The sequence below is a fragment of the Panthera uncia genome (assembly GCF_023721935.1).
Source record: "Panthera uncia isolate 11264 chromosome B3 unlocalized genomic scaffold, Puncia_PCG_1.0 HiC_scaffold_1, whole genome shotgun sequence".
Lineage (NCBI taxonomy): Eukaryota > Metazoa > Chordata > Mammalia > Carnivora > Felidae > Panthera > Panthera uncia.
Window position 1 is genome coordinate 32,751,802 of NW_026057582.1, and position 17,232 is coordinate 32,769,033.

Sequence of the window (17,232 nt, forward strand, 5' to 3'; positions counted from 1 at the left end):
CATTTTGTGAGCAGTTAATATGTGTCAGTCACTAGATTTGGCTTTGAAGATACAAAGATATAACACAAGCTCATAGAACTGACAAATGAGTGGCATATACTTCGAATAGATAACCAAGAGATGTAGAAGACAGCAAATAAGCTCCAGGCAAAATAATCCACTTAGAACTTATCTGGCCAGGGAATACACTTCTCTCTAACTAGTATCCCTAGAAGTAAGAGAGAGATGTGATTCATAATGACATAATTACACATAATGACACAGTTACAGAAAGACTCAAAGAACTATACCTTGACTAAAAGAACAGAACTGAATCAGTCTCCAGACCTGTAAGTACTCCTGCTCATGAATGTCAATCAGAGCAGGGTCAGAGGGAGACCAGACTTATTTTCAAGTGTACAGAATTACACAAATAACCAAATGCTCTCATAGAATGTTAAAGGTCCTTGCCAAAGTAAGGAAATCTTTTCTTTCCAAGCATAAATACACTATCAGTGTGTTTTTTATATCTAATACAATACTATTACAAAGATTAAAGTGAAATACTTCTCAATCAAAAAATATTTTGAGGGGTGCCTGGGTGGCTCAGTCAGTTAAGTGTCTGACTCTTGATTTCAGCTCAGGTCATGATCTTGTGGTTCGTGGGTTTGAGTCCCACATTGGGTTCCATGCCAAGGGTGGAATAGCCTGCTTGGGATTTTCTGTCTCCCTCTCTCTCTGCCCCTCCCCTGCTCGCTCTCTCTCTCTCTCTCAAAATAAATAAACATTATAAAATATTTTTTTTTGAAATTTCCAACTTTTCCATTCACTAACTTCCAACTAGAATTAGTAACAAAGCAGCTCACCTTTTGTCTTTTTTATGAATTTTCCCTCTTCCCCCTTTCCACTTACATCCCTCCCTGTTTCTTAAACTTCTTTCTTCCTGACTTTCTGCAAAACACAGCTTATCCAGGAACCCCACTTAAACCAATGACAAAGGGATAGAAAAGACAAAAAGAAACTGCTTCCTGGGTTAATTTTAAGAGGAAAATTCATTTAAGACTGTATCTAGCATTTTGAGTTCTCACAGAGAAAAGGTAAATGTTAACCTGTTGGAAAATGTTAGGTGCTATAAATAAATTACAAAATTAAGCATTATAATGGAAAATAATAAAATCTCCCACCTTTCAGCACTAAATGCTGACTCTGTGTCGATGTATACAACACCTCCTTCTAATCCTCCCATGTTGGTGGGTAATGTGGCCAAAATGCTCATCATCATACAAAACTGAGTTTTTCCACAACCTGGTGGGCCTGTAATCTAAAAAAAAAAAAAAAAAAAAAAAAAAAAAAAAGTTCTTTGAATAAACATCACAAGCTAGTCAAAGCAAAATTCTTTTAAGAACTTGCCATATGCACAGCCCCACTAACCTGAGTTCTCATAAAGAACATTTTAATACATCTATTGTATGTAAGGAATTAACTTCTCCTCTGTGTATCTGGATTGGTACTAGTTATGTACTATCCTTGGGAAAAATGAGAAAACAGTCACTTCAAATCATGTTCTATGTTCTGTAACTCAGATGAAAAACTTTGGTTGAGAGATGCTGGAGGGTACATTTATACATTCAGAACCAAGAGTTCTATATCTTTTCCTCATTAAGACATTTATGGAAGGAAATTGAAAATATTTAAGAGGCTTTAATATTTGGTTTAGCATTCCTCATGAATTAGCCTTTTAGAACAATTTTGTACTAGTCCCCTAAAAAGCTACTTTGATCTTTATTCTGCAGAGTAAAGAAGTTAGGAGTAGAGTGCTGATGTATACAATTTATTTTCAAATGCTTTAGCATAAAAAAAAGGCATGCACGCACACACACGTGTGTGTGTGTGTGTGTGTGTGTGTGCGTGTGCATACAAAGGGAGATAAAACAAATGTAACAAAATTCAACAATTGTTGAACCTAGGTGACTCATACTTGGAAGTGTGTGTTTTGAAATTTTACTTTGTGGAAAGTTTTCTGCAATTATAAAATGTGAAATCAGGAGAATAGAGATGGAAAAAAAAGAGGAAAATTCATATACATGCATATTCAAGTCAACTAGAAGTAGTTAACAAAAATTAATTTGAAAATGTTAAAAATATCCCCTTTAAACATACACTATTTGTCACATTGGCTATGGCATACAAACTTTAAGAACCAAAACACTATCCCTTTTGTGAAAATAACACTGTTTTTAACACAATCTTTCACAAAGGAAGGGAAAAGAACAGGAGAGGAGGAGAGAAAACAATCTCAGGGAGACAGGAAAAAGTCTAAGCTAAGACTAAGACAGACTACAAATATGAATAAACTGTCCCAGATACATCATGAAGTAGGAAGAAGTAATAAGGGATGACCCATGAGTCTACACCATTTGTGCCAGTGGTTCTCAAATTTAAGTGAGCATTGGAATTGCCTACCAAGCTTATTAACAGGAATCTCTGGTTCAGTAGGTCTGGGATGTGGCCTGGGAATTTACACTTCTAATAAATTCCCAAGTGTTGCGTATGCTGTTATACACTTTTGAGAACTACTGTTTTAAAATTTAGACTAGGGGATCCTGGGTGGCCCAGCCGGTTGAGCATCCAACTCTTGATTTCAACTCAGGTCATGATCTTGTGGTCGGTGGGATGGAGCCCTGCGTCAGGCTCCATGTGGATTGTGCGGAGCCTGCTTGGCATTCTCTCTCCCTCCCTCTCTGCCCCTCCCCTGCTCATGTTCTCTGTCTCTCTCAAGAAGAAAATAAACATTTTTTAAAAAATAAAAATAAAAAGTTACATACCTTATTTCTTAGTTATACAAATCTTTTCATTCTCATAAAAACTTAACACTTTTAGTGACGCAATTATAATAATGAAAATAACAAATGGAATTATATTATTCTTTAATTATTTTGTAATTCAGTGCTTGAAATGTCAAGTCCTAAGTTCCCCTCATTTCAGTACTTCAATGCCACGGCTGTATAGTTGAGAAAGGAACAATTGCAAACATGCAAGGGCTAAAATTTTTAAAATACATTACTTGTTGTACTTGCTATTTTCATTTTTCAGTAACTTCCATCAAATAGCAAAAATTTTTATAGAACTTTGGCTAATAACCTTTTGGGATGAGCACTGGGTGTTGTATGGAAACCAATTTGACAGTAAATTTCATATATTAAAAAATAAAAAATAAAAAAATAAAAAAATAAAAAAATAAAATAAAAAGAAAAAAAAAGAAAAAAAAAAAAGAACTTTGGCTAATAAATTTCCGTCTTTCCTCATGTCAATCAATTGTTCTTACAACAGAATCAAAAGATACTACATTTTGAGATTTTTAACAATTGGTTCAAAAATAAAAACTCTTTATTTGGAAGATTTTTCAACAGTATAGAAAATACTGTTACAATTTTTTAAGTGTGCAGATAACCAAGTTTTCATAAGACACACATATCTTTTTTTTTTTTTCAACGTTTTTATTTTTGTTTTTGTTTTTTTTTTATTTTTTTTATTTTTGGGACAGAGAGAGACAGACAGAGCATGAACGGGGGACGGGCAGAGAGAGAGGGAGACACAGAATCTGAAACAGGCTCCAGGCTCCGAGCCATCAGCCCAGAGCCTGACGCGGGGCTCGAACTCACAGACCGCGAGATCGTGACCTGGCTGAAGTCGGACGCTTAACCGACTGCGCCACCCAGGCGCCCCAAGACACACATATCTTTGACAACAAAAATAACATCATAAAAGAAATATTTCTAAGCAATGATTTTAAAAACACTCTGCATTTTAATCTGCCTTCAAAAAGGCAATTACAGTAAAAGCTTGGATTGTGAGTAATTTGTTCTGCGAGTATTCTGCAAGACAAGCAAATATTTCTAAAAAACTTTAACTTAATAAATGAGCAATGTCTTGCAATACGAGTAGTATATGACGCCGAACATCACGTGATCATAACTGGGCCAATGGTTCTTGAAATTCACTTTGATATTCAGGTGCTTTGGATTAAAAGCATGTTCCCGGAACAAACTATGCTTGCAAACCAAAGTTTTCCTTGTATTTTCTTACTCATTGTTAAAACATTACTTTTACTTTGAAGGGATGTTTTAAGAGTGTACCACTGGTTGGTTGGTTGATTTTTAATCTGCTATGAAGCATATTGCCTAGCCACTTGTCATTTCAAAAAGGTCAGAAAATTTGACATATCTTGTCTTTTTATTTTAAAAAATGCTTCACCCATCCTTAAATTCAACAACTCTTTTACACTCCTTGTTGTGAGATCACCAAAGAAGGCATTGTGATTCAAATGATTTTCATGGTCAGTCCCCATCTCATTACAGAGTGCTATAGAGATTCCACACTTAACCAGTCAGGTTTTTGTAAAAATCAACAACACTGATCATTGTTATCAACTTGAAGTTGAAGTTGAATAATCAACCTCTGTGTTGCTACAGATTGCCTAAGGATGATGCAACAGAAAAGTTTAAAGAATCTTACTTAGATACCATTTTTACTATTACTATGACTAGACTAATCTATCCATCAATCCATCCCTCCATCCATTCACTCATGAATCCATCTCAGATTTTGTTGGGTTTTTTTTATTATTTTCTTTTAAGATTTTAAGTCATCTCTACACCCAACATGGAGCTCAAATTTACAGTCCCAAGATCAAGAGTCACATGCTCCACCAACTGAGCCAGCCAGGCATCCCTCCATCGCAGGTATTTTCCATGCATTTTGAAGCAGGTCAGAGACATCAATATACTTTCCCCTAACAATTCAGGATATATATCATTAACATGAGTTTAACATGTATGATTCTTTTTTTCTTGTAAGGTAAATTTTACATACAGTAAAATGCATACTCTTAAGTTTACCATTTGATGAGTTCCAACAAATGTATACACATATGTAATCTAAACCCCTGAGTCAGAACATTAGCATTATCCCAGGCAATTCTCCCATAAACACTGTTTTATGTTCTAAGAAATCATTTATATTCAAGAAGTCATATAAACATTGTATGTTCAGGAGGTTTATTTGAGGGAATAGATCTTCTCTGATCCATCTTTAGTTTAATGGCACACACAAAAAATTTAGTTCTTCCTGTATTTCACTACTGAAACAAAATCTAGCTAGTATGATAATCTGGGTCATGGTAGAAACCTCTGTACTTACATAGCATCTTCCCACATTGAAAAATCTGTTTCAATCCTTAATGCTTCAAACCATCTCTAATGATTTCTATATTACTTCTGACAGTATTTGTTCACAAAAGGATCCATTTAAATTGTTGCCATATTGTTTCCTATGTTTTATTTCATTCATTTTACTAAAAGGAAGGACACTGTGTTCCTAATGTTATTAATAACGTATGACATTTGGTCTTTTACTATTAAGAAAACACAAAAGAGGCTTTTAAATGTCTATTATTAATTTTAGTGAAGTTTTTCTAGATATTGACTTAAGTATCATATGACTTTATTTTTTTTTTTTATTTTAGAGAGAGAGAGAGGTTGGGGGAGAGGAAGAGAGAGAGAGAGAGAGAGAGAGAGAGAGAAAATCTTAAGCAGGCTCCACACTCAAGAGCGGAGCCCCACATAGGGCTCAATCCCAAGACCCTGGAATCATGACCTGAGCCAAAATCAAGAGTCAGATACTCAACCAACTGAGCCACCCAGGTGCCCCTGTATCACATGACTTTAAATGTCACTGAAAAACTTACAGAAGTTTGTCTTCCTATCCTGTGTGTTTCTTAATTATGATGGCTTCCTACTATCATTACTCAGTATTTCAAGGGACAAAATAACAGTTTTGTAATAATGAAAGTTTCATTATTAATGATAATGGATATAATTCCATATATCAAATTGTCTCCAGAATTTCAATTTTTTTTTTTGATGTCTTCTCAGATGGAATTAGATTGTCACTAACTTTCACTTTATCAGTCATGGGATGATCATCAGCTCTGATTTGTCTATGCATGTGGTTCACTTTTAGCCCATTATAGTATGGTCTTCAATCTATAGTTTCTTTGCAGGGTTCTTTTTATGTCATTTGTCTGTTTTGTGAGATTTGGCTTAGTTAAATCCAAAATCCACCTAACTAGGTATATGTAGAACTACAATTCATCCCAGTATGTTGAAAATAAAGCTACAGCAAAGTGTCCCTGTCAACCTTCTGTATCATTTCCTCATGGACTATACCTGACACATGACAGTGTGACAGACCAAGTAAGGATGCCACTATCAATCTATGTATTAAATACTAATGAAAGTTTATTTCATTCTTTAGGCTGAAATACCAATAAAAAGTCAAAAGTTTTTTCCCACAACCTAATGAACCATCTTACATATTCTGCTTTGGAAACTGCTAGTTTTAAAGAGCCCCAAACACTCTTCATGGACCTTTTAGCATTATCAAAGACAGCATGGATCAAGTTAATCGTCAGATAACAGAGGAAAGGTAACTTGTCAGCAAAAGTTGAATGTGGATCTAGACAATGAAAAATGGTTACTCTTCAGAGTGCTAACTAATGAAAGAATACAGCACTGCCTTTCTACACATACATCTACATGCCAGGTTTTAGATTATGTTCTAAGATTTAATGAGCTTAAACCCATTAAATGCTTTGTGATTTTTAGTGGAAAGGTAAAAAAGTCACCATTTTAATTAAAATGATATATATGAAAACATTCAGTTAACATATCAAGTCCCATGAAAATGTAAGGTATTCTCTTATTATTCCATTTTTAAAGAAAACATGTAAAAAAATCTGAAAAGTTAAACAAATATAACTGGCATTTTTTCAACTTCATTATTTTCAGGTACTATTCAGTATAGTCTTGGGAAAGGTAAAATGTTATGGGAATAACATTATAAGATTTCTGGTTTGTTTGTTTTGTTTTGTTTTTACTTTGCATTCAAAGTTGGATAACTACATTTACTTTAAGCTATAACTTCATTAGAATATTCTAATTCTTTAGCAATCGCAAATCCTCTTCATATATTTTTTATTCTCTTCCTAGACTCAAAAAAATTTATGTTGTATGCAATTCTGATGGGTTGACTGGAGTTAAATTTCATTATTTTTTCAGGTTTACTTAGTGGGTTAAAACATTTCAACATTAATAATTTTTAGCTTCAGATAGTTTAGTTCTGAATTCTACCAGCCAAACCACAAAATTTCAAGTTGTATTCAGTTCCCAGGTTCAGCTCCAATGGTGGTTAGAAAGAGAGAACATGCCAAACCAGAATAGTCTCAGTTATTTGCTTCTTGGAAACTCAAAGTGAATACCACATTTACACACAGAAGACACCAGTAAAGTACAATCAGCTTCATATCAAGTCTGAGTCGCAACTCTGCCTGAGAAATGTAAAAGAACTGAAAGAAGATGAAGTGGTAAAGATCACCCAAATATGAACAAGGACGCCAATATTAATAATCAGTTTAAAGGAGAAAGAGAATTATTCACAAGAAAAGAAAGTCTAATTGTACTAAAGTAGAAATGAAGCCTACTTATCTTACTCTTAAGTGAGACTGAACGGTTGAGATGAATGTGAAACCTGGACCTGTTAGGACCTAAAACCAAGTTAACTCTCCTGACACTGAAGATGGGGGCAACAGGATGGGGGATCTGCCAAGCCAATACTTCACTAGGGAAAATTTAAGGACTGCCTGGTTCTGATCTGAGAAAGAGCTTGTGGAAAATTCATATCATTTTTTTTAATGACACCCTTCACCCATCATTTGTCTCCATTTGCTCTATAATTATATAGAAATATAATTAGGTCTTCAGACCTACCGAATTCATTTAAAAAAATAAATAATTCTCCAAATCCTAAAACAAACAAACAAACAAACAAACAAAAGCAAACAATCTCAGAAAGGTCAGGTAACACTTTACCTTGTGAAAAAAAAACTTGATCTTAAATTACTTTACATCAACATATGGAAGATTTTATCCCTTGGATTCTCTCCACCACTCCCTCTTATTTTATATTAACAACTGCTGTTTTTCAAGTACGTGGGAAGGGAGAAAAAAGAGAAAGGAGGGGGCCAGAGCAGAAAAACACAGGAGGACATGAAAATGACAAGTACCCTAAGTTTTACAGTTAAAAAAAAAAAAAAAAAAACATCAAATAGTATCAAGGGACATAATCGTTCATTTAACAACCATATAACCTGTGCCATATAAAAGACTCCATGAAACCTTTATGGAGACCAAAGTTTATTTCTAAATCAGGAAATGAGGAAAGAATTAGGAACAATGATCCAATCAACCACATCTGCTAAACTCCTGTATTAGGACACGGGCCTGGTTATCTTGCCTTTTAAAACACTGGACAGGATAAACAAATCATGTCTGTGGATTATATTCAAGGAACACCAATTAGAAATTTCTCCCTGGTAATCCTGCTGCTGTTGTTACACATGGAGCAGACGTTAACCTGACAATATTTTGAAGGAGATGAGACCCATGTTGGCCAACCTACAGACCCATGAGCAAGAAAAATAAATGTCTGCTACTGTTGCAAGCCGTGTAAGCAGCCAAAATTGACTAATCAAGTATTTATGTCTTGTACTTCACTGTTTATGCATCTCTATTACATGCCCAGCCCTTGTAGGCATTTAAGTTTACAACCCTGCCTTATTAGCTCCTGTGATCTTATAGGCCACAGCTAACCTTGCCAATAAGAAAGAAAAAGAATTGTATATTTAACTGTTCTGAGGAAAACTCGGGATGTCAAAATAGGACTCTGGCATCCTGCTCCTACCTTTCTGGGATAGTAGAATAGTCACTTTCAAACAAAACCGCCCCACTCAAGGAGGACGCTTGGTCTCCTTAAATCATGAACAAAGCAGAGAAATGAGTCAGGAAATACCAATAACGTAAAAATGTGTTACATCCTTTCTTAGTATTTAGAGCAAGGATCTGGGGATAATCATCCCTCTTAAATGTTGTAAAGATTTGGCAGTGCTTCACAGGTTTACTCTTCCAAGGGTACTCTTGAACGAAGACACGCAGATGTTACAGCTCTTTTTGTTGACATGAGTTTGGACCAGTTCTCAGGATTACAATATGAAAACACTTTTTTTGGTGATCCCTTTAAATACAACCTTAATTTTACTGAATCACATTAGCATCTTTATTATGCATTCTCAGCAGGGGTGATCTTGACCCCAAGGGTGAAACCTAGCTTTGATGGGACAGGGGGGAGATTTTATGCTTTTAATGTATAAAACACAGACATCCACAGTATGCATAAACAGGTAGACAGTATATCTGTGGCATTAAAATCTCATGGGGAAGGAAGACTTCATTAGAAAAAGGCAGTGTCTAAAAAGCTCCTTAGGGGAGAAAATGAAAACAAGATTGAGAAACACTGATTTAATCTACATTATCCCCTATGAGAAAGCTCCATGTGGTTTGACCTCCACATAATGTAAACTTTTAATCTTAAATTTCAAACATATCTTTACTACCAACAGTCAGTAATAACAGATGCAGAATTGTCTGCTTACAAACTCCACAAGTAAGGAGTTTGATGTTCTCAGGGAACGGGACAAAGCCCTGTAGTTCAGTTCCATCCATGATTCAGCAGTGTTGGTTTCTCTTTGATTTCTCTTCTGTGGCTTCTGCTTTTGGCATAAGTAGTGCTTCTCTAGTACCACTTTTGATCTTGGTGCTATAACTGCATATACACAGATTCAGTGAAGTTCACAGAAATCAAAATTGGGGATAAAGAAATCAGGGAATTCTGAAGTTAGAGTCAGGAAAGAGCAGCTATAAAAATGCCAGCAGAACGTTTCCAGACTTATTCGTACTCTCTCAATCGTCTCCAGGCCTCATCTAAGTTTATTCTACCAGTTACCTGACCTCCGTCTCACCTCCACCAGATCTACCTTCTACCTAATATCCACAACTCTAGGTTTGACCTTTTCACCAAAAACAAAGATTGTGCAATGCAATTAGACACCTCCATAGATACCACATTAGTGCTCTATTGCTATGTAACAAATTACCGCAAACTTCACAGCCTAAAAACAACAGTGGTTTCTTATCTCACACTTCTGTAGGTTAGCAGTCAGTCCAGACGGGCCTGACTGGGCTCTCTGCTCAGTCTCACAGAGCCAAAATCAAGGTGTCAGCTGAGCAAAATCCACTACACTGCAGCCTGCTTCCTTGCTGGCTGTCATCTGAGGGCTACTCACCGCTTCTAGAGGCCACCTACATCCCTTCTCACATGGCCCCTTCTACTTTCATGTTTTGAATATTTCTGGTTTCTCCTTCTTCTTTAGTCAGAGAAAGCTCAGTTTTCAAGGGCCCATGGAAGTAGATCATGATAATCTCCCTCTCTTAAAGTCAACTGTGTCATATAACATACCATAATAATGGGAATAATAGCTCATCATATTCACAGGTTCCAGGGATTATGACAGAGCATCTTTGGAAGGCCATTTTAGAAATTCTGCCTATCACAAAGTCTATGAGAACGGAGTGGTAATAATTTTAAGTTTTTTAAAACTTACACATACACACACACACACACACACACGTGCGCACACACACACACACACAAATACACACATACATATATGAACACACATAAATAGTGATAGCCAGGCCCTAAGAAAGATTCAGAGATCTCACTCTGGTATTCATGCCCTTCTAGTCCCCTCCCACACTACAACAGGCGTATCTGTGTAAGAGAATACAGGAGAAGTAATGCTATGTAACTTCCAAAGCTAGGTCATAAAGACATTGCCATTTCTACTTTGTTCTCTAAGATCACTTACTCTAGGGAAAGTCAGCTGCCATGTCACGAAGAGAGTCAAGCAGTCCTGTGGAGAGGTCCAGGTGGCCAGTAACTGAGCCTGCCTGCCAACAGACAGGACCAACTTCCTAGCCACACAAGTGAGCCATCTTGGCAGCATCTCCTCCAACTCCAGTCAGGCTTTCTGATGACTGCAGCCTTGTCAATACCTTGACCGTAATCTCATGAGACCATAACCAGAAAACTAGCTAATATGCTCCTGAAATCCTGACTCACAGAAACTGAGAGATAATAAATATTTCCTGTTGTTTCTAGCCACTATACTTTGGAATGATTTCTTAAACAGCGATATATAACAAATTTTTAAGTATACAATACAGATACACAGATATTAGAGATATATAACTTTAAAAATACAGAAGAAAAAAAACTCCTAAAATGAAAGAATCACTTATGTTCATTAATAAAAGATCAATTAAGTAGAAATATCATATTCTTTAAATTACTATTTTGATAATTTTTTAAGGGGATACAAATGAAAATACTGCACCTTAGAATAGCAATAACATTAAAAATTCCTGGGGCGCCTGGGTGGCGCAGTCGGTTAAGCGTCCGACTTCAGCCAGGTCACGATCTCGCGGTCTGTGAGTTCGAGCCCCGCGTCAGGCTCTGGGCTGATGGCTCGGAGCCTGGAGCCTGTTTCCGATTCTGTGTCTCCCTCTCTCTCTGCCCCTCCCCCGTTCATGCTCTGTCTCTCTCTGTCCCAAAAATAAATAAAAAACGTTGAAAAAAAAATTAAAAAAAAAAAAAATTCCTAAAGTTTGGCTTATTCCAAAATTCAAGGAGAGAGTATAAAAGAAATAGGAAGGGTTCCTAGGCAGCTCAGTCAATTAAGTGTCTGACTCTTGATTTTGGCTCAGGTCATGATCTCAGTCATAAGATCAAGCAGCATGGGGCTTGCTTGAGATTCTCTCTCTCTCCCTCTGGCCTCCCCCACTCACGCTCACTCTCTCAAAAAAAAAAAAAAAAAAGACAGAGATACCAGGAACTAAAGCATTATAGTACAAAAGCACTGTATGAGAGTTAAAAAATAAATAAATGAAAATAAATTCATTCTCTCAACTAATATTTATTAAGAACCTTCTACATATACTAATATTGTGAATGTAACAATAAAAATAAAAAGGCATAATCCCTGCTCACTTGGAATGTATTCTCCAATGAGGAAGACATGTACTAACTAATCATACACACACTACAACTGTAACAGTGACAAGTGCCACATAGAAGAACCATAGTACATGACTCAGTTCTCTAGAAACATGACAATTCTAAATGTGTTATGTTAAACATAATAAAATAGATTCAAAATACAGTAAGTAAAAAAAAAAATAGAACTACAGGTAAATTTGTCAATGCAACAATATAATAGACTATTTTAACAACCTTCTGTAAATTACTATTAGGTCAGGCTGAGAAAAAAAAATCAGTAAAGATAAAGATTTGAACAACCCAAATAACAAGCTTAATTTAATGCTCATATGCAGAGCACTGAATTTTAGAGAATAATAATTCTTCTCAATCACACCTAGAACATATATAAAAACTGATTCTACATTAAACCTTAAAGCAAGTTTCAGAAAACGTCAGAGAATAGGGGCACCTGGGTGGCTCAATTGGTTAAGCATGTGACTTTTGTTCAGGTCATGATCTCACAGTTTGTAGGTTCAAGCCCCACATCAGGCTCTGTGCGACAGCTCAGAGCCTGGAGCCCGCTTCAGATCCTCTCTCTCTCTCAAAATAAATAAACATTTAAAAACAAAAACATTTTTTTAAAAGATAATTTTTTTAATAATTTAGGTATTTAAAAATTCCAAATAATTCATGAAAGAAGCAATCATAATGGAAATTTTAAAAAACCATTAGAACTAGGGACACCCAGGTAGTTCAGTAGGTTCAGCATTTGACTCTTGATTTTGGCTCAGGTCACAATCTCATAGTTCTTGACTTTGAGCCTTGCATCAGGCTCTGTGCTGACAATGCGGAGCCTGCTTGGGATTCTGTCTCCCTCTCTCTCTGACCACCCACCCCCCCACCGCTGCTCTCTCTCTCAAAAATAAATAAATAAATAAATAAATAAATAATTAGAACTAAATAAAAATGAAAATACTTTATATTAAAAAAATGAAGCACTGGATATTCATAGACTACAAGCTCAGAGTAAAATAAAGAAAAACTGAAAATTAATGGGTTAAATGGGCAAGAAGTTGGGGAGGTTGAAATAATCCCAGAAAAAATGCAATTAGAAAAGATATAATAAAATAACAGAAATCATTGAAGTAGAAGACAAAAAAGAGAGAGGACAAGAGGACCAACAAAGAACAAAAAGCACAGTCCTTTGAAAAGACTATAAAAATATTCAAAACTTTGACCAGACTTTTCAAAAAGAAAGGGAGAAAGAAGACAAAGTAAGTAATATTAGGAATGAAAAGGGGAATAAAATTACAAATAAAACCAGATTTAAAGACAGGGAGAATATAGTGATTAACTTTATAACAATAAATTTAAAAAATTTAAGAAAATGGGCATATTCCTAAAAATATTCACCAAAACTACTCAGGGAGAATAGTCCTATACATCATTAAAGGAATTTATTTCATTTTTAAATCTTCCCACAAGGAAAATACCAAGATCAGACAATTTTTCAGGCAAGTTTTATCAAATTTTCAAGAAACAAAAATTCTAATTTATACAAACTATTATAAAATATTAAAAAGAAATATTACACAATTAATTCCACCAAGTAACTCAAAATCACACAAAAATTAACTCAAACTAGATCATAAACTAAATGTAAAACCTAAAACTACAAAACTTTAGAAGAAACCACAGCAAAAATCTCTATGTCCTTGGCTGGACAAAGAATTTGTAGAAATGACATCAAAAGCACGATCTATAAAAGAAAAAAATTGAGAAACAGGACTACAGCAAAACTAAAACCTCCAAAAGCTACCATGAACAGACCAATGAACAGAGAAACCACAGACTGGAAGACAATAACTGCAAATCATGCATCTGATAAAGGACTTGTATCCAGAATATATAAAGAATGCTTACAACTCAATAACAAGAAAACAACCAACCAATTAAAAACTAGGCAAAAGATGTGAATAGACATTTCACTTAAGAAACTTACAAATGAACATATGAATAGGTGTTCAATATCACTAGTCATCAGGGAAATGCAATTAAAACTACAATGAGGGGCGCCTGGGTGGTTCAGTAGGTTGGGCATTCGACTTCAGCTCAGGTCATGATCTCACAGCTTGTGGGTTCAAGCTCCACATCGGGCTCTGTGCTGACAGCCCAGAGCCTGAAACCTCCTTTGGATCCTGTGTCCCCCTCTCTCTCTGCTCCTCTCCCTCTCACGCTCTGTCTCTCTCTCCTTCAAAAACAAATAAACTTTGAAAAAAAAAAAAACTACAATGAAATTGGCAACTCTGAAGCAGGCCTGGCTGCTTCAGTGGGGATAGGGCTCCCTGTGGCCCCCAAGTGGATAGAAAAATAACTACAATGAAATACCACTACACACTCACGAGAATAGCTATAATCAAGAAGATAAACAATACTAGGTGTTAGTGAGGATGTGGAGAAACAAACCATCATGCATTGCTAGTGAGAATGTGAAATGGTACAGCCACTTTGGAAGGCAGTCTGGCAGTTTTCATTAAAAAGTTAAACATACACCTTTCATATGATCTAGCCACTCCACTTCTAGGAATCTACCCAAAAGAAACAAAAACCTATGTCCACACAAAGACATATCCATGAACATTCATAGCAGCATTATTCCTGAGAGATGAATATGGAAACAATCCCAGTGTCCATCAACTGATGAATGGATAAACAGGGGCGCCTGGGTGGCTCAGTCGGTTAAGCATCCGACTTCAGCTCAGGTCACGATCTCGCGGTCTGTGAGTTCGAGCCCCGCGTCGGGCTCTGGGCTGATGGCTCAGAGCCTGGAGCCTGCTTCCGATTCTGTGTCTCCCTCTCTCTCTGCCCCTCCCCTGTTCATGCTCTGTCTTTCTCTGTCCCAAAAATAAATAAACGTTAAAAAAAAAAATTAAAAAAAAAAAGAATGGATAAACAAAATGTGCTATAGCCATACAATGGAATACAACTCAACAATTTAAAGGAACAAACTACTAATATATCCTATAACGTGGATGAACCTCAAAAATATCATGCTAGCAGAGCCTGGGTGGCTCAGTCAGTTCAGCATCCAACTTCAGCTCAGGTCATGATCTCGTGGTTCATGAGTTCAAGCCCCACGTCAGGCTCTGTGCTGACAGCTCAGAGCCTGGAACCTGCTTTGGATTCTGTATCTCCCTCTCTCTCTGCCCCTCCCCTGCTCACACTCTGTCTCTGTCTCTTTCAAAAATAAATGAACATTAAAAAAAAATTAAAGAAAAACAATTAAAAAAAAAAAACATCATGCTATGTGAAAGAAACCAAACACAAAAGACCACATATGATTCCACTTGTATGAAATGTTCAGAAAAGGCAAATATATAGAGATAGAAAATTGATCAGTGGGTGCCCAGGACTGAGAATGGAAGCAGGAATTAACCTATACATATGCATGACGGAAATTTTTAGAATGACAGAAATGTTCTAATGATATTGTGGTGATGATTTATTATGAAGTTAGCAAATTAGTTGAATTATACAATTTAAAATGGTTGAATTTGTATAGCATTTAAATTGTGCCTTAATAAAATTGTTCTTGGGGCGCCTGGGTGGCGCAGTCGGTTAAGCGTCCGACTTCAGCCAGGTCACGATCTCGCGGTCTGTGAGTTCGAACCCCGCGTCAGGCTCTGGGCTGATGGCTCAGAGCCTGGAGCCTGTTTCCGATTCTGTGTCTCCCTCTCTCTCTGACCCTCCCCCGTTCATGCTCTGTCTCTGTCTCAAAAATAAATAAATGTTAAAAAAAAAAAATTAAAAAAAAAATAAAATAAAAAAAATAAATAAAATAAAATTGTTCTTTAAAATAATCAAATGAGGGGTGCCTGACTGGCTCCTTCAGTGGAGCATGAGATTCTTCACCTTGGGGTTGTAAGTTCAAGCCCCACATTGGGTATAGAGATTACTTGTTAAAAATCTTGAAAAAATAAAATACCGTAACCAAACGATTTATGAAAATACATTCAGGGCGCCTGGGTGACTCAGTCAGTGAAGCGTCCAACTCTTGGTTTCAGCTCAGGTCATGATCTCAGTTTCATGAGTTCGAGCCCCACGTTGGGCTCTACGCTAGCAACACAGAGCCTGCTTGGGATCCTCTCTCTCCCTCTCTCTGTCCCTCCCCCACTAGTGCTGTCTCTGTCTCTCTCAAAATAAATAAATAAACTTAAAACAAAAAAGATATTCAAGCTCATCAGTAATCAGGAAAATGAAAACTAAGATCACAGATGCCAAAGATGGGCATGAGTTTTAAAGTCTGATAATACCAAGGCAAGAAGATATGGAGCAAGAAGAATTCCTACACATCACTGGTAGGAATATACCTATTTAGGTACAACCACTCTGGAAAACAATTTGTCCTGATTCTGCGAAGTTACATTATGCACATACCCTATTACCAGAAAATCAACATAGATACCCTAGACAGGGGCTTGATATTAAAAATTTTAGGCTTTGCAGACCATCAGATCTTTGCCACACCTAATGCAACTCTGCTTTCTATCAAGCAAACAGCCACAGACAAAACATAAACAAATGAGCATAGCTGTATTACAATAAAACTTTATTTATAAAAACAGACATCAAGCTAGATTTGATCACTGGGCAGTAGTTTACCACTTCCTGCCCTAGAGAAATACCTGTACATGCAATCCAGGAGACATGTACAACAATTTTCATAGGACTTGTTTCTATTAGCACCAAACTGTAAACAACCCAAATGTTCACTAACAGGAAAAAAGATAAATACATTGGGGCCTATTTTCAAAATGGAATATAACACAGCAGTGAAAATGAATTATACTCTTGCTACCTGAAACAACATGGATAAATCTTAGAAAACACCATTAAATGAAAAAAGTAATTCATAGAATATGATAGGATTTAATCACAGATATATGATTTAATAGAGCTCAAAAATAAACAAAACTAAATAAACTGTTTTTATATCTCGTATTTAAGTGCACATCCAGTAAAAGAAAACTATAAGGAAAAAATTATAGGAATGGTAAAAACTCAAGATAAAGATTACGTGTCAATAGAAGGCCAAAGATAGGATCAGGGAGAAGCCCACAGTTAGCTTCAATAGTGTCAGTATTGTTCTGGTTCTTATTAATTCATAGGGTCATAAGGCTTCATAACTTACACATGCAGGATATATTTCCTCCTATATACATAAAATACACATTAAAATTTTGTTAATAAAAGGTAAAC

At 36.1% G+C, this 17,232-nt stretch overlaps 1 protein-coding gene across 3 annotated transcripts in view; it reads right to left on the minus strand.

Moving 5' to 3' along the window:
- RAD51B (RAD51 paralog B) overlaps positions 1–17,232 on the minus strand; it is a 572,091-nt gene that overhangs the window by 541,399 nt on the left and 13,460 nt on the right. For 2 of the 3 annotated variants that reach the window (XM_049612601.1, XM_049612602.1), the window contains exon 5: positions 1,164–1,300. In XM_049612601.1, the coding sequence (XP_049468558.1) occupies positions 1,164–1,300 (137 nt within the window). Of the gene's footprint in view, positions 1–1,163; positions 1,301–10,216; positions 10,504–17,232 lie in introns of those variants that run through there. The other variant, XM_049612603.1, reaches the window with a different exon arrangement.